Source organism: Pocillopora verrucosa, chromosome 6, assembly GCF_036669915.1.
Source record: "Pocillopora verrucosa isolate sample1 chromosome 6, ASM3666991v2, whole genome shotgun sequence".
Lineage (NCBI taxonomy): Eukaryota > Metazoa > Cnidaria > Anthozoa > Scleractinia > Pocilloporidae > Pocillopora > Pocillopora verrucosa.
This window is the reverse complement of record NC_089317.1, coordinates 19409675-19432752: the sequence shown is the minus strand read 5'-3', so window position 1 is coordinate 19432752 and position 23078 is coordinate 19409675. Positions and strand designations below refer to the sequence as shown.

General features: G+C 37.6%; 3 protein-coding genes across 3 annotated transcripts; 2 read left to right on the top strand and 1 right to left on the bottom strand.

Annotated features, from left to right (window-relative positions):
- Positions 1–2702: 2702 nt before the first annotated feature.
- On the top strand, positions 2703–4145 carry LOC131792755 (transcription factor Sox-14). The gene has a single exon (XM_059110161.2). The coding sequence runs from the start codon at positions 2898–2900 to the stop codon at positions 3639–3641; it is 744 nt and encodes a 247-aa protein (XP_058966144.1). The 5' UTR covers positions 2703–2897; the 3' UTR covers positions 3642–4145.
- Positions 4146–7521: 3376 nt separating this feature from the next.
- On the top strand, positions 7522–17616 carry LOC131792602 (vacuolar protein sorting-associated protein 37A). Its single transcript, XM_059110018.2, has 15 exons — positions 7522–7708; positions 9120–9194; positions 9815–9896; positions 10311–10343; positions 11700–11800; positions 12771–12969; positions 13513–13607; positions 13688–13757; positions 14103–14160; positions 14320–14378; positions 15405–15473; positions 16100–16168; positions 16405–16429; positions 16546–16595; positions 16673–17616. The coding sequence occupies exons 1-15, from the start codon at positions 7542–7544 to the stop codon at positions 16730–16732; spliced, it is 1212 nt and encodes a 403-aa protein (XP_058966001.2). The 5' UTR covers positions 7522–7541; the 3' UTR covers positions 16733–17616.
- Positions 17617–17731: 115 nt separating this feature from the next.
- LOC131793267 (uncharacterized) lies at positions 17732–22873 on the bottom strand. Its single transcript, XM_059110680.2, has 5 exons — positions 22767–22873; positions 21894–22114; positions 20693–21270; positions 18668–19694; positions 17732–18092 (listed from the first exon to the last, which is right to left on the bottom strand). Exons 1-5 carry the CDS (start codon positions 22871–22873, stop codon positions 17791–17793), a joined length of 2235 nt encoding a protein of 744 aa, XP_058966663.2. The 3' UTR covers positions 17732–17790.
- Between the last annotated feature and the right edge of the window lie 205 nt (positions 22874–23078).

The following is a 23078-nucleotide window of genomic DNA, read 5'->3' as shown; positions in this document are numbered from 1 at the left end:
AAAAACGTAATCTATAGGCCCTGTTTCAATTTATGTCCAGCACTACTCGCTGCCAATCTGATAAAAATCGAAAAATTGAGTATAGCTAGTTTCTAAAGTAAAGCTGTACAGAGTTAAAGCTAGCCGCTTACTCGCGGCGCTCGGTAAATATAGCGGAAAGAGTCCACACTTCGTAGCTGACTTTTAACAAACCTATAAACCCATGTTTATTTAGTTGTTCAGCAAGCTTTCTTAAACAAACGGAACGCAATTTCGCACTGACTTACTGAGTCAAAGTTGAAACCGAAAAAATTATCGAACTGAGTCAAAAATAGATGGTTCGCACCGGTGTCGGGTTGTTATGGTGAGAGCAGATATCAGATGGAAGTTCATAAAATCACTTTAAGTAATATCATGTATAGATCCGCAGATGGACGATTAAGCCGTGAAAAACTCATTCCGAACGTGTGCTCTTGTCACAGTCTTTTGAATTTCTTTTCAATAGCAATCTAGTTCACTTGATGAGCGCAGTGAATTTGGTAACACGCACCGAGCTCTTAATTTCCTTCTACTGTTCATCAGTTACAGGAAATGAGGAATGAAGTTTAACAAAACTTTTTACATCCTTCGGCGAAAAGTGTGTGTAAATTTAAATATAGTTGTATTTTCTCTGTGTTACATTTGCGCATCTTAATCTAACCTTGAAACAAAGAACGGGAAAGGTTTTTACAAAAGACGCGATTAAACTAAAGAATGGTTCAAAACGCCCAGTCAGAAAACAATATTTCGTCGACAAAGAAAGCTTTTTGAGGGCAAATAAGCTTTTCGACTCCAATGAATACCTTCCTTGCAAAAACCTCTTCAACCCATTTATTTTTGTTTGCTCCGAGAAATACCGCGCTCTTTTCAATAATTTTTTTTCAAAGAATAGGTCGAACTGTTATTAAAATTGCGTTCGAATAATTATATTTTGCATCCGCCTGAAACATTTCACTTTTCCTAAAAGAAAACACACACAACGAATTGTAAAGGCTTAATTAGACAGGCCGTTATCAATGGTTTGTACTGTTAAACGGACCAAAGTTATACAATGATAACAAACCAATTCATTTTACAAGCAAACAAGCGAAGGCAAATAACAGAAAAAAGGAATCTTTCGGTGTGTTCAGAATTTATCGTTTTTATTCTATCACAAAGGTGTTCCTTTCGAAAATTGTTTTTCTCTACATAATTACCAGCGTCAAAGCTTTGATTTTCGTGGCGGGCCTTGTTTAGGTGATCTCTCTTTCAAGTTCCGCTCGTTTGCAGATCTCATTTTCGATAAGATTGCCTAAAATTGAAAATAATTCTTGGCCTCTCAACATTGATAGCGTTGAATGATAGAAAGGTCATTAGAATAATAAGTACCAAAACAACTCTTTTAAACATGTCACATTTGTGACTCTTCTGAACAGCATGTTGTCGAAATGTTTAAACGATCTAGAACACGATTTCCACCTTCTCTACGAATCCATTCCATAAAGAAAGACTTAAATTTCGAAGGGTTTTTTTGCGTGAAAATTTTACTTCACGAAAGGTATAAATTTAATTTGAAATCTACCCCGTACAAACGATCGTATTTAGATGAGTCATTCAGGGCTTTTTTCATGATAATTCTTTCAACGGAACCTCTACAACAACAAGCTTTCAGGAGTTTTCATTCACGAATTACCATGATAACGACTCTTCTATTGTGCACAAACAAAAGGTTATTATACGAAAGGAAGTGGGTTCTTTCATAAAGGGCACTTATGCTTTAGTACTATTCATTGCCCAAAGCGATTAATCAGTTTCCTTATAGCATGGGATTGAAAATGCAAACGAACCTTCATCTTATGATAAGTAATGAAAAAATAAAACCAAACCTCTCCGGCAAAAACCATAATTGAATAAATTGTGAAAAAGACTTCAATAAACTCTCGACTCCTATTAAAATATCTATACATTAAAAGTGAAACATGATACGGTGCTAGTTACGAGTGCGCGCGAGCAAACGCACGGATTTGCCGTCAGCCTCAGTCTTACATTGAGAGAGAGAGAAAAAAAATTGTTTTGTTGTGTATTTAGTGAAAGATCTCGACATTGTAGTTAGCAATTTCACGGCGAGACAAAAGCTTTCATAAGCGAAGTGTATTCTTATGCTAAACGGACGAATAAAAGCCTTGATAATTGATCATTTGTAAGGCAATTCGGCGGAGAAAAATGACAGCCCCACCGAAAGAATCGGATATTTACTTTGCTTTACTTTCAATATAAATTAATAATTTCCCAGTGCAAGTTGAATATTAACGCGATGTTTGTGGAAACTACTCGCCAGGAGCGATGGAAGTGCGGAATTGAACTTTCAAAGGAAAAACATACTATCCATTGTTCGGAGCGGCTTGCCTCACAAGGACCGCTGAAAGCCTAAAGATCGCTGAATTTTGAGTGCATTGTCTTCAAACAATGGGAAAGCAATTGATGAGTAGAAAACAAAAGTTGGGCCATTGTACTTTCGCCAAACCAAAATAGAAAATTATTTACAAAATCCAAATATCTTTTTGAAACACCAATCAAGGTAATATCGCAAAACATTTCAAAGGCACCACTCGAGGGGAATTTTCGGATTCAACTTCCTCTATTTTAATTGGATAGCCTTTTCGTAAAGTGACGTGGTCTGAATACTTTGTGAAAGCGAGAATGAAACTCAATTATTTCACACGCATGCTCTAAGGTGCGAGCTTTGATCTTTACCGCGTGAAGCAATCAGCGAGTAGTTCACTTTCAACGAGCCAGCGACCAGCACGGACCGATATTTACTCTTGACAACCTAGAAGTCTCTAGGAGCTAAAATTTAGTGAATCGTGCGGAATAATAGTAGAGGATATCCACACACAGACATGGCCAAGCCAGCTGAACATGTCAAGCGCCCCATGAATGCGTTTATGGTTTGGTCCCGAGAAGAGAGGAGAAAAATCGCCCAGGACAACCCCAAGATGCACAACTCCGAGATCAGCAAAAGGCTCGGAGCTGAATGGAAGCAGTTAACAGATGATCAGAAAAAGCCGTTTGTCGAGGAGGCCAAGCATCTACGGGCGCAGCACATGAAAGAACATCCTGACTACAAGTATAGACCCCGAAGAAAACCCAAATCGCTGTTGAAAAAGGTAGACCGCTATCCATTTCCACTACCGTGTTTACCAACCTCTGACGAACTACTCAAGTGTAGTCCTCCCGGTATATCGACATCATCGTTCGTAACGGACCCGTTCTCGTCAGCGGTGAACGGCAAATCACGATCATTTATCCCAGTTTCATCAGGATACACTTTTGACTCGAGTGCCGGGCACTCCATTACCTCATCAAGGTTCGACCGCGGACTAGAGATTCCAAGCGCTGTACGCCCTGATATGCTCACGGGAGGGCAAATGTACCCTCACTCTGCGCTCTATCCAAGCGCTCCACCGACAAGTTCGGCTCTGCTGAACGCTTCTGGTATGCCTGTTTTACCTGGAGGCCAATTAAGTCCTCACTCGCATCTCCACGCTGTTCAGGGAAGCAATGGACAGTATACGGTTCCTTGCAACTGTTCGTCGTGGCAGGGACAAGATGTAAGGAGACCTGTCGCATATCTACTCCTTTAGTTGAAGTGACTGACTCTTAAATCCATTTATCACGATTGACTATTTATGTATAATACAGCAACTAACTGGTGTAAATTATTCTTATCGAGCAAGCAAGAATTTTATTATATTATTCCGTGCGATTTCATATGATTTTTTTTTTCATGGACAAATTCATTCCAGACGAATACATTTCACTACGTAGAGATGTTGACGAGTTTGACGACCAAATTTCTGACCACGGAAACCGTTGCCAGATCGCAACACGTCAGAATTTGTATATTATAAGGCTATGTGTGTGAATATTTAAATATTGAAAGAATTCTCATTCGACCTCATTTCATGGGTTAGTAGCTCTTTTAGGAGGTACTATTAAATTTCCGCTTTGGTTTGCCAAGCAGAGTGACTCCGCAAGCCCTGCTTGTCCGTTATTTACCAGAGCAACTTTCACTCGTAATTTAAATTTGACAAAACTAACCCCAAGTTTTCACCGAACTGTCACATTAAAATTAGCATTGAATGTAATTTGTTGTCAACTTTTGTTGTCTCAGTTGGGTTTATTTGACACTAGCTTTGATGTTAAAGTTTGAAAAAATTCCGTTAGCATAGGAAACGCTCCCCTGTCAGTCAGAAATCTTCCCCATCAAACATACAAAGACAACTGTCTTCGTTTACATCTATTGTGCCAAGGTGTAAACTACGTATTCGTGGTTTAAAACAGCAAATAGTTTTGGTACTCTGTCCGAAGAAACAGTTCAAGGCTGGCACGAGTGCAAGCTTTGAAACTTGAGGTTAGATGGATGAAATTTCACCGGAGAAAGTTTGTCTTTGGTGTCGCTTGTATCTTCGACGTTTCATTTGAACACAAAAAAGAGATGGATTTGTATAATAATTACAGAAACCCTAAACAGATGGCGTCCCGCAAAGAAAATTATTTCCTTCAAATGCATCTTTGAACGGAAGCATCTGTAATCTTCTTGCTGCTTAGAAAGCATCACAAAAAAAACTCCCCCTTCTATCGATTTAGGTTGGTCTCCCGTCGTCCGAGTGAAAAACACAGCTGTACCAAAGCTCACCGAGAAGCGCTGTGCGTCGTTATTGTAAATCTTACTTTCGCATATTGATAATTATATAAAAGAAACTGAGAGACAAGGGCCGAGAATAACAACATAATAAAAAATACATGAGGTGTTGAATGAAAGAGATGACATAAATAAATAAATGGACGATCAAGAAGAGATAAAATGAATAACAAAGGTGAATGAATTACAATTGCTCTAATACTAATATCTCCATAACAAAAGATTACATCCACAAAAATACAATAACTGAATAGCGGCACAATGGCTCGATCGGTAAATAAGGGAAAGGCAGGAATGAAAGGCACGGCTTTCGGAAAAAGCGAGGCAGTGATGAGATGACTTCGCTACGTATTACTTGTTTGTAAATGCTTAAAAAACGCGGTGCGAAAACAATCGTCTCAAAGGGGGCACCGCTTAGAGGGCATCTTAAACAAACATGAACAGAAAAGGGATTGAATAGCTCATAATCACCACCTTTCGAATCGTTTTTAGGGCATTGAAAAAAAAATATCCTAGCATGGTTCACGTTGATTTGCTAAAAATTGCGAGCAAGAAGACCACGCGTTCGAATCACGCCGAGCTACATTTGCGCGACGCGGCAGATGTCGAGTCAGCGACGGGCCTTTGTAAACTGCGTGCGACATTTATTGGGCTTTAAGAGGCTATGCAAGTGACAAAAATCAAAGCTTTCAATTATGACCATTGTCTTTGTTTTATAAAACACTGGGATTGTTTGTAAAATGTGTTCGAGATGATCTGTTTGCCGATTTACGATAGCGTTTGGTTTCGACGAGTTTTCGTTTTTTTTTTTTCTCTTAATGGTTTGGCGCGCAAAATTTTCCTTCAGTTTTAGGCGGGAAAAAAGCGCTTATAAACGTTAGCTGTCAAGAACGTGTCAGCTGAGGAGAGCGCAGCGTTTTTCGTCAAACAACTTACTTTTATATGCAGTAATAGTTTAGTCATTAGCTGTCAATGTGTCCTTTTCGGCACTTCAATTTAAGAAAACATAATCTTTAATTCCGCGCTTCGAGGTGTGAGTCAGAGAAAGCGATATTTATAATCGATGATCGATGTTTGCATATCTATCACACTTTTTAGGTTAAAACACTCAAGTTTTATCGCTGCTCTTAAGATTATCAAACCGACAAGCGCAATGTCCTCTAGGCAAGGAAATGGAAAATCCAAATTTGTTTTTCGCCGACGTTTGTTAGGAGAATTTCCCCTTTTGCTCCTAATTGTGTGACCCAGGATCATCAACACCTTAGCCTACGGGGTTGCCAGACCTTTTCGTCCTAAAATTACAGCATTATATTCGGTGACCTGTGTTATTTGTATTCAATTTTATCTCCCGCTGTATTCAATGGAAAATGAAAAGTAGTTATGCCAAACAACGTCAAATAACTTTGATTGCCTTTCAATGCCTTGGCAAGTTCGTAGTGTTGCACTGAAGTTTTAGAGTCGAAAAGGTCTGTCATCTTTCCACGGTCATTATCTAGAATGAGGAAAATTGAAGTTTATCAAAGCGGTTTTCGCTTTTTCAAAAGAAGAATGCGTGGAAATAATTATAATAGTTTTCTGAGCAGAGATAAAAAAAACGCACGAAATTGAAAAAAAATGATAATAACAAGTAAATAACGTAAAACGAGAGAATAAATGGTGATGTTGACCGTTTAAAGCAGAACGTGTTTTTAATCGTCTAAGAATACCGGTGTAATTTTTGAATAGATCGCATGGTGAAAACTGTACTTCTGCCACAATCGCCTATAGCGTTTGCACTTAATTACAAAAGACATAATGGCGTGAAACACAAGTTTAAGTTCTTCGAGAACTATTACAATTACTCAATTTCATTGAACACGGAAACAATGCCGAGATTTCTGATTCATTACGGGCCGACGTGAAACCAAGCTTAGAAAGTGCCGAAGCCAAATAAGTCATTATGAGGAAATAATGGTTTGATGAGCAAGTGGCTGGCCTGAATATATCCATATTATTTATTAATGCAAATGTTTAAAGTAAAATGAAAACTTTCATTACAAAAGGATGTTTCTGGAATAATGGTCGCCGTTAAGACGAATTTTATATCGATAGACAGACGGTGAAGTGGATCGTTAGGCAACAAACAAGAAAATAAACAAAATATTTTATCAATTTTTTCTTAGTGTATCGATTTCAGGTACGGTTTCAAGTTAAACGCGGGTCAGATTTCAGTTCGCGTTTCCTTGGCCATTAAAATACAAAACTGCGAAATTCAAATCGATAAAAATTACCGACAGGGGGTCGGCGTGGAAACATATTAATTTCTAAAAGCAGGTAGATTTCTGTTTTCAAAAACTGAAGGAAAAGTTAATAAAAATAAAAGGACTCGATCGTAAGTTGAAAACAAATAACATTTTTTGGCGGTCAATTTCGACTTTCCGGCCCGTAAGCGTCAAATGTAACTTTTCATTTTTTTTTTATTAGCTCTCATTCGACACAAAGTTATCAACGTTTCATTTACAAAGGATTACAATGAAAATTACTTGCAAAGTGTCGTGTATGCTAATACTAATGATAAAAATCCCAATTTTTATCAACCGATGCCATCAGGAGACAGACATCAATTGCTGCGCCATTCCACCAGAAGAAATATTTTTTCTTTGAGAAAGAAATAGTTTTCTTCTTTTTATCATGCTGTTACAGATTTAAAAAATAAAATAAAATAAAAAATTAAAAAAAAAAGGGAAACATTCTTAGAAGAGACGATGGAACTCTGGGATGTTGCAAGACCGCAAAAGTCAGCGGCTGTGCCCATTACATCATGCTTATATTTAGTTAAATATGGCGGCCGAACTTGGTCATGGTGTTGTGTCATTTGTCTAAAATTTCTCCCTTAAACGATCGCAGTCGCCAAAATATGAGCTGGTTATTTGGATCATCGAAACCTCCGAAGTCTCAACTACCACCTACGACAGCTTTACAGCAACAGAGACTAAAACAGATCGAATCGTTGCGTACGCTTCACAAGTGAGTTTCAAGTCCACTTTTCACTTATCTTTTTTTTATTTCCGGTTCCCATTTCTGCGGCTTTGATTTATACAACGAACCTAAGCTGAGCCGCCTTGGTTTCAAAGAATCTCCCGTATAATTTAAGCATTTCTTTTATGAACCCAAACTGAAAGAAAGCCCTCCGAAGTTCTTTTCAAAAGCTAAAAGTGATAAGCTCGCTAAACACCACAGCAGGCACATCTTTCAAAATTCTTTAATTTACGATAAAAAAAAATCGTGCTCTAATACCTAAGCGTTTAATATGCTAAAATAATTTCTCAGTTGAAAACGTACTAGCATGGTGCATAATCATTGGTTCTGTCGAAGTCTTATGACTTGTATGCTGAACAAATTGCTCAATCTATGAAACGACTAATATGAAACCTGCCTGTACATAGTCTGTACTTCGCCACTATTAATGTCTATATTCATTTTAACGAGATTAATAATAAATCCCAAGTTCGTAGACGTCACAGTACATACTTTTTGCTACACGTACACTTATAAGATCTCCACACAATTCTTTCATGTATAGTAAATTATGCCGTGTTTTACATTCCTGTACATTGGAAGATTTATCTTCTATTATAACTATGATTAAATTTGTGTCAACAAACAGAGAACAGGGCATGAAATTGCACCTAATACAGGCGCCAATGCGCCTAAATTTTTCACTTTGGCGACCAAATCCTGAGAGTTAGTCGCCAAATTGGCGACTAGAACATTTCATCATAACGTTACCAAGAGATATAGTGAATTAAAAAGATTTGTAAAGATAAATCCACGGCAAACTTCCTTGTTAAGTTTGTTTCCAAAACATAGCACATGCATCTCGATCGATAACTAGACGCCACCTTGGATTTAGATGAGCCTGAACATTGTATATCATCCATCCTTGTGTCCACTTTGTAGCACGTTAAAGATCTTTTCCCTAACTTAATTTTGGAGGGTCTATCTAGAACGCTGACAGCGTAAAGAAAGATTTTCTTTGTCTTTGAAAATGGTGACCAACTTTTTTTTAATTGGCTACCACTTTGAAGAATTTAGGAGCCAAGTGGCTATCAGAAAAAAAAGTTAATTTCATGCCCTACTATGATTAAATTTGTGTCAGCAAACAGAGAAGCCTAGTTACATAGGCAAGCCAAGCTAAAACAACCAGCCCTTAGTAGTTAAAGGATAATCAGATAATAAGTGTGCTTACCTTCTCTTTCAATGTAACAGCTGATTGGTAAATAAAGACACTTCAAACTTCTAAACACTGTAAGGGTTTCCTGGAAAGATGAAATGTATGTTTAAAATCTATGTAGTAGTAGGACAGTAGTTATCTTTTAATTTTGGTGGCTGATTAATTTTTTTTTTGTCATGACCAATTGTTTCATTATATTTGCAGTATCACAGAAGTTCAGAGAGATGTGGAATACAGAGTTACCTTCAATGTGGGAACCTCAACTGTTTTTCTGAACATGTATGACACCAACTTATTTCAATAGGAATTAAGATGCTCTCAGAATGTGGAAGTAGAGTACCTACAGTTCTAACAACCATTTTTTTAACCAAGTATATATACCTATGTGAAGTATATATGCCTTTGTAACATAACTGAGGTGCCACAAGCCCCCTGAGTGACCAAAAACCTATAATTTATTGCTCTGTTAAACCAATTATTATTTTATAATAGTAATAGATTACATTTTCTATTGGTTTACTGGTGCAACAATCCACATGGGATGCTGGGAGAACACAAAAAAGTCTGTAAATCATGAGCCAGAGGTGGGTGATTTAAAACTTTTCAATCATTCTCCAAACATCCCACATGGATTTTTATGCTTTTAAAACATTAAAAAGTGCAGTCTACTGCTTTAAAAGGTATCCACATAAATTTTTAAGCCACTGCTTACTTTACCCTGGAACATTTAGCTGTTGAACTGATAAAGCTTGAAGAGGTGTTACCTCAAAAACAAAAAAAACTTTGTTTGTAGGTTGGTAAACTGTGCATTGGATCTTTAGGGAGTGTGAACTTTTGAGCTGATCTGCATGTTGTCTTATTGTTGTAGAATGAATTTGTTGAACTGCTTTTTCCTCTAGAACCCTACCCCCTCAGTTTCCTAATGAAAGGCCAGTTGTTAAAGTATCTCCACCTTTGCATCATCCATGGGTTAATGATCAGGTGAGGAACAACTTTAAGGGCGCTATGTATCATAAAAGATCTAGGGTAAAAATTTCAAGTTTGGGTCCTGCAATTCATGTCAATGTCAGGGTCTTAAATACAAGCAAAATGCGACTTTGAAACTCACTAGTGAGACTTAAAAGATTATGATAAAATAATCATTAACCCCCTTTACATTAGTATGCATATTCTCCATACTTTTTGCTGTACATCTCTGAAGGTACTGACAAGGAGAATTTGTTCAACAATCAAGAACTTCCTTCATTGGTGATTATTTCCTTTATTCTCATGACCTTTATGTTGGATTCAAGGGTGATATTGTTAGGAGAAAATAGATGCTAGTCACTATTAGGGGTGAAAGGGTTTAATCATATAGTAAAAGTTAACTTTTATCTCTCTCTCTTTTTCTCTTAGATGATGGTGGTGGGATGTCCTGGAATAAATAGTGTAAGTGTGTTTCTTAATTTTTTGGTTACATTTTTTTATTAAGTTTTTGTTTATGAAGGTAGGGCAGCCTGTAAACATCACAGTCTTTCTGTAAAATGCCCTTTAACCCTTTTACTCCCAGATCAAATTTGTAACTCCTTACTGTCAATCATACAATTCTTATAATGTTAGTTCAGTGAATTTAGTATTAAATCAGCTTGTTATCCCCAAATTGATATTTTTCTTTATTCTCATCACTTATCTGGTTGATATCATATTGATATTGCAAGGGGAAACTCTGTCTTGGTTACTCATGGAAGTTAAAGGGGCAATGCTAAACGAAACCAATCATTTTAAGACATGGGTGGCTTTTCAAAAAATCAGGATGTCTGTTAATAGCTTGAGACTAGTTATTTTTATAGTCTCCTGTTGTAAAAGGTTGCCAACTATTTCACAAACATATTTGGCAAAATAATTATCTAATAAACACTGGTAGGGAAATGGGAGTCCACTGCGGTTCACCAGCTATGAAGCAGTGCCCAGTTGTTCGAAGGCCAATCAGCACTAACCTAGGGTTAAATTTATATCCAGGTTTCTTTATTTCTTTATTCAAAAGTCTTTTAGGGTAGAGTTTCCCCATTTCCTTCTGGACCATTCAATGATCAAGTTGCAAGCAAAAATATTTAAACTGAATCTTTTTTGAAAGCCTTCAGAACTGCTATCAATTTTCACATTTAATTTAACTCTGAGTTATCTTTATCCAGCTTTGAACAACCCAGGCCAGACTGTTAATGATATGGAGTCTTAAAGAGGCTAACCCAGTGATTCTAACTTTTAAGATCTGCCATGTTATTCTATTTTCCATCTGCTGTATATTTACTTGTCTAGGAATTACAGTTTGATGTTATGTCAAGTTAACACCCTCTACTATCTAAGTTCATCTCTTCTTGTTACATCTTTGCTATCTAATGTATTTATTTAAGATATTTTAACCCTTGCACTCCCAAGATCTAATTGGTAATTCTCCTTAAAGTCTGCTATACAGTTCTTCAGATGCTAGTTTGAAGAATTTGGAATTGGATCAACTTATAATTCCCAATTGATATTTTTCTTTATTCTCATCACTTGTCTGCTTGATATTGTATATATATTGTAAGGAGAAATTCTGTCTTGGTCACCTATGGGAGTTAAAGGGTTAATAATTCTCTCTACTGCTTGCCAGACAATTCTTATTGGTTTAGCCAATAATCTTTATTCTCATCACTTGTCTGCTTGATGTTTTATTGACAGTGGAAGGAGAAATTCTGTCTTGGTCACTCATAGGAGTTAAATGGTTAAATGATGGAAACCAAAAGTTTTTGTTTCTTTTGTTTTCAGTTTTATATGCACTCCAACCTGGGGAGAGTCATCACAGAGGTTTTAAAGGAATTCTCTGACCACCCCCCTCAGTTTCGTGGTCCTCTCACATCGCAGCCACAGTAAGTGCAGCTGCAAACATTTACCTGTTCTTGTGGCATTTAACCCTTTCACTGCCAAGAACTGATGATTTATTCTCCCATCTAGCTGTTATACATTTCCTTACAAATGAGCTATCAGAATTTGGTGTTAGATCAAGGTAATTTATGTGATCAGTGTAAATATTTTCCTTACCTGTTGGTGGATAAGGTATGGTTGTTGAAGGGAGAAATTACATGTTTTAATCACTTCTGGGAGTTCAAGGGTCAAGGAAACCCCAACTGTGTGACAGTTTTTTGGATTCACCTATTTTGTGTAACATCATTTTCAAGCACAGATTTATATCATTATCTGTGATTTTGGTTTCAATAGTGTCAAAAGTGTATTGATTTGGGATATAGATCACTCAGCTACTAAAAACATGAAGTGTTTTTGGTAACTATTAAATGTACCTGGCATTTTTCATTGAGTGGTGTAGTAACATGTTATGAGATGGTAAATATCCAACAAGGCTGGCTATAATCAATCTAGTATCCAACAAGTGTGAATGAAATAATTGTTTCACTAAATTTTATTAAATTTTGAACATTTGGATATTTACGATATTCAGGTAACCAAATTTTAATGAATTTTAAAGCAAAATGACAGATCATTTTCCATATAAGGTCAGAGTATGTTATGTGAGCTGATAACTGAGACTTAGTGAGCCAATCAGAAGGCTAGTAAGGTAATGATAGAGGTTAAAACTTAATAATTGCTATTAGTTTCTTTTTAATTCTATGTGATATTCACCTTTTTTCTGACTGGGCACCTGGTAGTTGTTCTTGTTTTGGTTCCAGAACATTTGACCTTCTTGAAAGATGCTGTGCAGTCTTCCACCTTTAAAAATATAAAATTTCGGAAACAACTTTAGCTTATAACTTGAACATATGAATATTATGAATATTTACTAATGAAAATAATAACAAGTGAAATGATTTTGTTGTTTCATAGATTCCCTGCAAGTTCAAGTGGTTATCAGCCTCTAACTCAATACAGCTTTCCCAGTTTTCCTGGTTTCCAGTATACTCCACAATCTACTGCTCCTTCCAGTACACCCTCCTTGTCTTCACTGAATTCACCTGTAAGCCAGTACTCTGCTCTCTCTGTTACCAGTGCAGGGGCTATGCCACACCTAGGCAGTAACTCACAGGTACATTCTGGCATGGTTGAGTGTTAAACATAAATTTAAATTTGTAATTCTTTTTGTGAATGGATGGCGGATGAAATTTCAACATTTCAACATTACAAGGCCTCTGGGCATTATGATCAAGTTGCAGTAAATGGGTTTCCCCTTCTTAATCTACATTATGTCCACAACAGATTAACTATTAACACCTAAACCTCACCAGCATCTAATCTCTTCTTACAGTACCACCCTTAAATCAAACATTGAGGTTACAAGAATAAACGAAGTGATCGCTTGTTAGAGGGGCTTTTAACTGTTAATAAAGAATTCTCCTTGTCAGTACTACCATGACAGGAAGTCTATACAGAACAGTATAGAAATGTTTTTTTTGTTTTGTTTTTATGAGGACAAAAAGGGTTAACTAAAATGTTTACTTCTACATATCCATTATGTGCTATCATCACAGTGAAATGATAGTTTAAAGAGAAGGAATGCATGTATAAATACTGGTATACACTGGGAGTATTTGTCATCTTTATTTCCATTATTTTCCGTTATATTTTTCAGATCACTCAGACTACTCCATCAAGGCCACCAGTACCCCCCAGGCCAACTCAACCAGCAAAAGTGCCAAACTCATTCCCAGAGCTTGATGGTTTAAGGTAAGGCTTAAAATGACAAAACATGAACAACATCTTTATGTAATTGATACTGAAGGTTGTATTTACATTTTCATTCCCAGTCTTGAGGAGCTCAAAGATCTTATTGATAAGCCTGAAGTAATGGACACATTTTTAGTCAAACTAGAATCAGTAAGTTTACAGTCAGTTTTTAGTCTATGTGTTTCTCCACTTTAACATTAGGATGAGTATTTGTATTAAGGTGGTATTTTCATGAAAATTCATGACTTCCAGGTTAGAGGGAAATTTGAATGAAACAAGAATGGATAAATTGTCAAATTTAGGGGAGTGGGGTAAGGGACTTGATCCAAACGAGCTGACCTGTGATCTCAGATTTTTAAAGGTGGTGATTAAAGAGTGGTGGGGGGTGTAGGGAAAGAAAAACACCCCACCCAGGAGGGGAGTATTCTTTCCCCATCTGGTTGACTTAAACAAAGTGGCATTAAGGTAATCATAGTTACTAATTTGAAATTTCAGATGAAAAAGCTAGAGGCTGATAAAGAAGAATTGATGAGGAAAAATGAAGAAATAGCAAGTATGTTCCTTTTGAACTGTCTTAACCTTTGTGTTACTTCTTTGTTAAATATCTCCTGTACACTTTTGTTATAAAATGTCAGGCTTCTCTCAATTTCCTCTGTTGCAATTATTTCTTTGAATGTTGTCCTGCAACTATCTGTGTTTGATCTCTCTTTAGGGTTTAATTTGTCCCTTCAATCAACTTTGGAGGGTAGTAAAGATGAACTGTTGAAAAAGGTAACATTAGCTGATAATGTTCATTCATTAACCCTTGAACTCCCATGAATGACCAAGACTTAATTTCTCCCTACAATATCAGTACAGTATCAAGCAGACATGTGATGAGAATAAAGAAATATCAATTAGCAAAGGGATTATTAGTAGATCCGAAAGAAAATTCTCTAAACTAACATAATAAGAATTGAATAGCAGACAATAGGGAGAATTACTAATGAGATCTTGGGAGTAAAAAGGTTAACGTTGTGCAAAGGGGAGAACTACCTATATATATATATATATATATATTTTTTTTTTTTAAATTTTTTTTTCTCTGAATCAAACTCAAATTTAGTTAAGATCATGACAAAAGTACAGGAAACTGAAATTTCTTTTAAAATATTGTAATCATGCCATCTTAGCCACACCTTCAACCCTTTCAAACGAGTTTTTCCTCTTTACAATATCAAATCAATATCAGGCATTCAGATGATGAGAATATAGGAAGGCATCAACTGAGAGGAAATACTTGATTTAACACAGATTATCTGAACTTACCAAGAAGTGTGTGGCAGGCAGCAAGAAGTACTAATTTCTAGAGCTTGGGAGTAAGGGTGTAACCCTTTACATCCTAACATCAGTATGCATATTCTCCATTCTGTTCCCTGCACATTTCCTGAGGTGCTGACAAGGAGAATTTGTTTGACAGTCAAGAGCTTATTTTCCTTGTTCTTGTGACCTTAATGCGTAATTCAGGGGTGATGTTGTATGGGGGAATTAGATGTTAGTCACTCCTAGGGGTTAGAGGATTCATGCATGTTTTGAAATGTTAAAAGAAAATTAAAGGTAAATTTATTAATTGTTATCAGTAAAAGCTTGTTACATTTAGCCCAAAGATTCGTTTGCTTACCTCTGACAAATTGGTTATTCGTTCGTTCAACTTATTAGATTTGGTCATTCAATTCGTGTAAGCTGCTAATTTAGACATGTAGTATAGTTTACAAGGACTCGCTACTTTCTTTACCTTTTTCTTCGATTTCTCTGCAGTGTGAACGCGTATCCGAGCTGAAAGGAGAGTTTGCAAACAAAAGTCAGAAACAGAAGGAGCTTAGTGAGGTAACGTTTTGTTAGAAATACCGATAGGACATTGTACCCTTTTAATTTATCTTGAACGAACTTTCTCCTTCAAGGTGGTAGGAATCTGAAAGCTGTTACTTGACATAAATATTCTCCTCCTCCATGGAGTGGTCGTGGTAAACGTAAACTTCCGGTTTGCGTTTATTTGTGGCGACGTGATTCGAGATGGCGCCAAAGAGTGCTTTGAGTGTCGTAAAACTAAAACTAAAGTCGCAACAGCCAATCAGAACAAAGAAAAATACCTGTAAGAGCCAATGAGAACTCAAGGTCAAACCGACCAAAATGCCTAAAGCGCGGTAAAACGCGGGCGACCAAGTCATAATTTGTTTCAGTTTTGCACCTGATTGGTTGAGAAAATGGAGCAAGTCTTCAGGACCAATTGCAGGTTGAAGTAAAGCAAAAACAAATTGATCCCTGAGTATTTTCGATACACGATTAACAATTGCTCAGAAAACTACCGCATAATAGCATAGAACATCCAAGAGCTGGTGCGTTCTCTGTCCTTTGACTCACGATATAGTCGCTTCGGTGTAGATTGTGTCGTTTCAAGGGAGAACTATTCATTGAAGTCAAATGTCAAAACTCTTTTCTGGACATTTTGATAGGTATTGTCTCTGGTCCAAATAAGAACGCGCTTGGAAATAGCAGCAGCGCAGGCAGAAGAAGAATCGGATGTAAGTACCCTAGATACAGCCTTTCATTTTTCTTTTGTGAAATTTGGTGAGATGAAAACAAACAGACGGGGAAATCAAGCAGACAAAACAAATAAAAACAAATCTTGGATTGCAGCTTAAATATTCCTTCGGTTTGTCGCTATATGCTTCGTGCTATATGAAAATGAGTGCATTATAAAAATTGCTTAGTTTTCATTCGCAGTGGAACTAACTGGATCTTCTTTTAATTTCTTAAGGCCATCGCTGATGAGTTTCTTTCGAGTAAGTACGTGTTTTACTTCTTGGAAAGTCACATCGCCAAGAAATCTTGCTTTTTGTTTGCTTAAAACTAGCTAAGTGATGAAATACTAATTGAACCACTGTTTTATTCCTAACAGAGAGTATGACACCAGAAGAATTTATGCAGAAATTTTTAGAGAAGCGAAAGGTAGGAGCATTTTTTTCGTTTGCTTGTCTTTTTTCAATGGCATGGAGGTCAGTTCGCTTTTCCTCTTTATTTTTCAGCTGTGTCATAGTCGAAGAGCGAAAGAAGAAAAGATACGGCATATGCACACAAGATATTAATTAAGCTTATTTTTTTTTTAACTAATCATCCAAGGAGTCATCTGACACAAGTTGATGTTGGCCGTCGAATGCCCAATGATGTTCGACCTTTTCATGTAGGAATATCACGTGACTCCATAAGCCAGAGCGAGCCACGAATTTATAATGCAACGTTGATACAAACGTTTAGACTTTGCAGAAATTGTACATAATGCAGCAGTTAAGCACGAAATATTAGGCCACGATTTGCTTTATTTTCCGAAATTCAATTGGAATGACACAGTTGTCTTATCTTTATTTTGAACGGTTTTGTCCATCTGTTTTCTCAGAGGGCAATCGAAGCCATAATACCATACAACCCAGACCAAACGATTAGAATTATTATCAATATAATTGCAATAAGAAGAAAGTGGAGATTTAAACTTATTTAAAAAGAACATTACACTCAAAGAGAACTCGAACATGAATAGAATTGTAAAATTTGATAGACGAAACAGAATAGAAACTATGGATGGAAGATGGATGTTTTAAGACTTGGTTATGATGCCTTCTCGTCTTGATGATGCTGTGGTCTCACGATTAGCGCTCTGGACGCATGAGGGTTTGGTTCCAGCCCTTGTAAACAGAATAGGTCTTTAAGATAACACGATGGCCTGGGTCGACAACTTTGAAAAAGTACCAAAATTTATATCTTCATAATCATCAGAGAAGCATATTGGAGGTTATCTAGCAAACCTGCATAACCATGAGGACACAGAACTTCTTGCATGATGCTTGAATTTGAACGGTGATAACACCATTTTCAGCGCTTAAGACTCAACCGAGTGGTCGGCGAAAACGACATACTCGAGTTATGTCATGGAGCAAATTTTATATCTAATAAATAAAACAGCCTACACTAGTAATGTTTGATGCGTCGAACATCCAGCACAGTTCACAACTAGCGCAACAACAACGTATTAATGCATTAAATCCAACCAACTTAGCAGGGATGAGACGTGTTGTTCTGTGACATGTCACGTCCGTCACGCACACCTCAGAAAGAACGAAGGGGTTCAAACAAAAAGAACGAGAATTAGTTACTTTCTCGGGAGAGGTGTTGAACCCAGCTTTTCTAACAGTCCCTCTTGTTTACGCAGGAGGTCGCTAATTTTGCTTTGTCGTAACTCAATGTTCCTCTGAAGTGTGTCATCATCGTATACCCTATATGCTCTTGGATCGCTTACAATCGTTGACTGAGAGAGGGGACGGGACAACAGGCGGGGATTGCCTACATTACCATTTCTGTTTACAATCCCTAGAAATGGTGTAGGATCGACGTTTTCTCCTTTGCACGAAACTTCTGTCTTGAGTGGGATGTTTAGTTGTTCTTCGTCTTTATCTACCGAGGAAAAGAGTGCCATTAAAAGGGCTCTGTCTGCCACTTTATAGATGAGGGTTTTGGACACCATTAAAGAGATGCTAATGTTATAAATCAACGAGAAGGTGCACACAAATACACAGGAACGATGGAACAACAAAGGCTGATCACATGGCAACCATAGCAATATCTCCTGTAGATTGGGGCATCATCACCTCAACTACCAGCCCAAAAGACTCGTGAGAGAGCTTGTTCACTGAACATTGTTTACTGATGTTACAACGTAGCCAAATATGTGGAGGCTGTTATCTATAGTTATATAACTAAATTGTGCTTATCCTTGTCAAAAAATGGTTTTATAAATTACGAGCTCTGACATATCCAAACACTACACTAAAGCAGGAGATACTAGACAGATAGAGCGACACAAGTGCTTTCTAGTATTTGACGCAACCAAAGTATCTGATGATTCTCTCGCCATTGATGGTTGTCTTTGCAAGACGTGCCTTGTACCCGCTAAATTTCTAACTTTTATATTTGAACAGCTAAAGTATACCTTGTATTACATGTCCATTGTATGTATTCTTACTCCTCACCTACACTCTCTTGGATTTGCGATGGTTCTTCTTCCAAACTGTTATTGGCTTTCCAATCTACTTTCCTCGGCAAAGAATTACAGCGCCTCTTGATAAATTCACCACTCACTTCTCCACCATACTTTCGCTTTGACAAATAAAAACTGTTCTTGCTGTCCAGATTTTCGTTAATGTAAGCAGACGACCAATTGTTTGGGATGGTTCTTGCGGTTGTAGTGTCTGTCAGACTCGTTCTATCCGACATAACCAAAATGTCGATCTTTTCATTTGACTCCCCGTCGTTTCCCAAGGCTGCCGACCGTTTAGAATTAGATCGAAAAGTATGGAGCTCGTCTTCCCTTTCGATGATTGTATCTTTACTTCTTTCGTGGGTTATTTTAACCTTGACTTTGTCAGAACTTTGCGAATCGCTATCGTGTAGCGAAGAGCTCCTCGAAGTTGAATCTTCACACCTCCTTTTCTCACTCAATAGAGCCAATTTCTCGAACACATTCATCCTAAAATCATCTCTTGGCACGTCTTCTTTTAGCTTTTTGGAGCTGAGGGTTTCTCCCAAAGACTTTTGTCCTTTAATCTCTGCATTTAAATTTGAACGCTTCTCATCTGATAATAAGTCGGCCATGCTTTCTTCACTTTCTGCTTTTTCCTTAATTGGTGCTTGACGAGACTTTTTGACAGGCGGGGAATTTAAAGGGCTTTCAGAACCTTTCATGGAGCCGCTTGCGAATATTTTAATTCCTTTTCGTCCCATTTCATTCTCCTTACTAAAGCAAGTTTCCTGGCGTTCTGATAATTCGCGTTTCAGGCGTTTCTGAACTTTGTTGATTTCCCGAAGGCGATGCAAATTCAGTGTATTTTCCTTGATCCTCGACGAGGTTATGCGCAAAGGGCCTTTCTGTAGAGTTGGTTCGTTAGGGATCTCTAGAGCTTTTACCTCTTCAAGTGTGAAATTACTGCTTTGCCTCTGAAGAGCTGGGTTTGAAAATCCTTCGACGAAATTTGGGCTGCTGATTTCACCTTCCGTTATCTGTAGAAATTATGTGCAGGTTATTAGTGGTTATCGTTGGCTTAGTCCGTGGTTAAGGACTTTGGCGTATACGTTAACTTGCATCTCTCACAAGGTAACGTCACGGTCGTAAGAGGGTCTTACATTAATCAAAGAGAGAACGCACACGGACCTTGGTAAGAAGCTTGGTTGGGAGTTCCCTCGATTTCTTTAAAATCATAACTATTATCACTATTCTTACTATTATATTATTATTATTATTATTATTATTATTGTTATTATTATTATTATTATCGTTATTTGTGTGCATCGGTAATGCGCACAATATAGTCACTCCAAATTCCGCGCGTCGACGGATGGATGCCTTTATTTAAAAACAAAAGTAAACCTCAGGGTAGCCCCGTCAGAAGCCCTAAAGAGCCACCTGCTATCAATGGGAGCCCTGAGTATAAACTAAATAAAATACATTACAATTTCATGCGAAATACAAACATGAAGATATAAAACACATTTATAAGGCTTTAGATTTCTAAATTTAAAATTATGTATATAAAAATTACTCTACTTTGATGAATTATGGATCCATAGTAATAAAACGATCGTTTTGCAATTTCTGTCCGTACCGAAGATAGATGGATTAAATTTTTTGGCGAGTATCACGGCTATATAAATGCTTATTGAAAGTCAAATAGTTCTTAAAAAACTGAGGACACTGCCCATTTGTACATTTTATACATTTTCACGTCTTTTATACATTTACACGTCTTTTCTCAAAGGCTTCTACGAAGATCAACTCGGAGAGGAAGAGTCGCAGGCATAACAAAGAGGTCATATCGTTCACTCTTCTCTGTGACCTGAGCACAGGCATTTAAGTAGGGAGAGATTAATGGTGCAAATTCAAACTCATTATCCAAGTTTCCCCTTACTGCAAGAGCCTAAGGCTCTCTGAGACGAACGCAATCTTTTAAGGTTATTTATATTGTGGTAGAACGAGCTTAAAGAGCAGAACCTCTGCTTACCTTGATCTCTTCATCCTTAGCTATACTGTATCTTACTTCTGTTCCTTGATCGTGTTCGTCAGATGGAAGGCTCACTTTCGTTTCGTTCTTAGGACAGTCATATTCAGCAGGGGAACCAATAAGGCCATCATTGTGAACAGGAAAAGAGGAGCAATTCCTCGCAGAAGGCAGATCAAGAATTCTCGATATGGAATGATCAGTTATCTTTCGAGAACTTGCTGCATCGTTGTTACAGGTTGCCGGAATTGCAAGAGAAGATTTAGAAAAATGGTTATTTGGTGTATCACCACCTTCTTCTCCACAGAGAAGCGTAGTTTTTTGCAGGGTATTGTAACTCTCTTCCCCCATAGAGTGCACTGAAACGATCTTTGGAAATGCGCTATGGTCGTATGCTACTCCGCTTGATAAACCTTGGGCATTTTCAGTGACTTTGGAGTAATAGTTTGTAAATTGACACCCGAGTGCGTGATGTTCCGAGGCGTGACATCCCGTAGTGTGACATCCCGTAGAACGGCGATGGGTGAAATGATATGCTGAAGATGATTGATGAAAAGAAGCTTGTTCAGTCACCTGTGAACCTAGGCAGATAAATAAAGGCAACAGAAAAACGAAAATTGAGAAACAGCAGATTATGATGCAGTGGTTCAGATTGTGATGCACTCGTTCTACCACAATATAAATAACCTCTCTCTCTCTCCCTCCTTCCCCCCCTCCCCCCACCCTTCTAAATTCCTTTCAGGCCAGGTACTTGAGCCTGTTTGTGCTTGTTAAAAAAAATTATAATAATAAGCGAGCGATTTCTTTTGAGTTATTGGCTTCATATTATGGCAACACCTCAAGTGAATTGAAACTAACTCAGTCTCACAGTTATTCAAAAGAGAAAAAGGAATAAAAAATTGACGCAGCAGTTAATTCAAGCAATTTTTTTTAAAAAAGCAAAAACAGGAAAAGAAAAGAAAAACACTCAATAAAAAGAATTAGGGAGAGATTTTATAAAAAGTATATTAAGGAAATTTTTGCCGCATTCGAATTTGAAGAAAAAAAAAATGGTTACACGAAATGACCGGTGCTTTTTTGTTTGTTTGTTTCTTTTTTCAAATATTCCTGGGCGTATTGTCAAATATGGTAATAGTGTGGGGTGTACAATATAAACTCTTTTTCTTCTTAATATATTCAACTTCGTGCGCAATATAAAACGTACCGCTTGTGACATATTGCCACCCGATATAATGCGGCCGGTACCAGTAAGGCTGCTCGTGCCCATTCCTCGGTGCCAGAGGAGCACTTGTGGGAATGTTCGCTTGAACAGATTGTGATGTTGTCCACGAAGAAAAGCAAGGCAGTTGAAAATCAGGTGGAGGATTTTCTTCCATTTCTTGTAAGGTGCTTAAAGAACAAATGTCACGATAACACAACGTCGTCCTGGAAGCAAAGCAAATGGAATAAAGTAATTTATTAGCAAACGACTCCGTACGAGTTTCCATCTTGGTTGGTTCATAACATAAAAACCATTTCTATTTTGGGGGTTGCTCATCCAGTTTAAGAGACCCTAAAAATAAATTTTGTCGTCCTAACTCTGTTCTGTGTTGCCTTGCGGCTCGGCAAACATCAACCACTAGCCAACTCTACTTTAGTGATATCACGCAGCGCCATCTTGGCCCGTGCGCCACATCAAACCGTCAAGGGGCCCGTTTCTCGAAGGTCCCAGTGAGTAAACGGTCCCGAAGCCGTGTTTTAAAATCAAAATTTTAATTCTCTTTTCTTATACGACTATTCTAATACGGCTTTGGGCCCGTTTAGTCACCGGGACTTTCGAGAAACGAGCTCCAGGCTCGATGTGGTGTGCCACATCATCCAAGATGGCGCTGTGTGATATCGGTCCATCTTCTACTTCTATTAAACAAAGTTATGTTTTGACGTACTCCACTATAGAAAGTTACTTTACACTAAGTTATGTTAGTTTTCCCGAGCGTAAAGCGTTAGTAGATGTAACAACGTACAATCGTCTTTTGGAAGAAGAAGTTTATCTAACATCTTCGAAAGTGTTAGATACACAATTCGGCGCACTTCTTACCTTAAAAACCCATGTTGCACGACTGTAGAACATGAAGATACGAGATTTACTGTAACGTCAGAGCTTTCACCCGTCACATTGTGCAGGTTTGACGAAACTAACGACATCAATTCTGATATGTACGCGTTCTATTAGGGGTGTAAATTCACCAGGAAATCTAAATTAACGGATTGGAACATTATCTTGGAGAGGCGTATTGCGCAGGATATATCAAACGTGCAGTAATCGTTTTCTTTCACACATGCTGTAAGAAGGTATTGCTCGAAGGAATTCACACTTCCATCTCTGCGGGTAGCGCCTTCTTCACGACCC

Bases quoted from the DNA above. Each gene is read 5' to 3' on its own strand.
- LOC131792755 (XM_059110161.2), top strand. From the start codon at position 2,898: ATGGCCAAGCCAGCTGAACATGTCAAGCGCCCCATGAATGCGTTTATG.
- LOC131792602 (XM_059110018.2), top strand. From the start codon at position 7,542: ATGGTGTTGTGTCATTTGTCTAAAATTTCTCCCTTAAACGATCGCAGT. The intron at 9,195-9,814 runs GTATGACACCAA...TTTTTCCTCTAG, and splicing joins TCAACTGTTTTTCTGAACAT to AACCCTACCCCCTCAGTTTC. The intron at 10,344-11,699 runs GTAAGTGTGTTT...TTTTGTTTTCAG, and splicing joins GATGTCCTGGAATAAATAGT to TTTTATATGCACTCCAACCT.
- LOC131793267 (XM_059110680.2), bottom strand. From the start codon at position 22,873: ATGTCGTTAGTTTCGTCAAACCTGCACAATGTGACGGGTGAAAGCTCT. The intron at 21,271-21,893 runs GTACGTTTTATA...TTATCTGCCTAG, and splicing joins GTGGCAATATGTCACAAGCG to GTTCACAGGTGACTGAACAA. The intron at 18,093-18,667 runs GTGAGGAGTAAG...TTTCCTCGGTAG, and splicing joins GCAAATCCAAGAGAGTGTAG to ATAAAGACGAAGAACAACTA.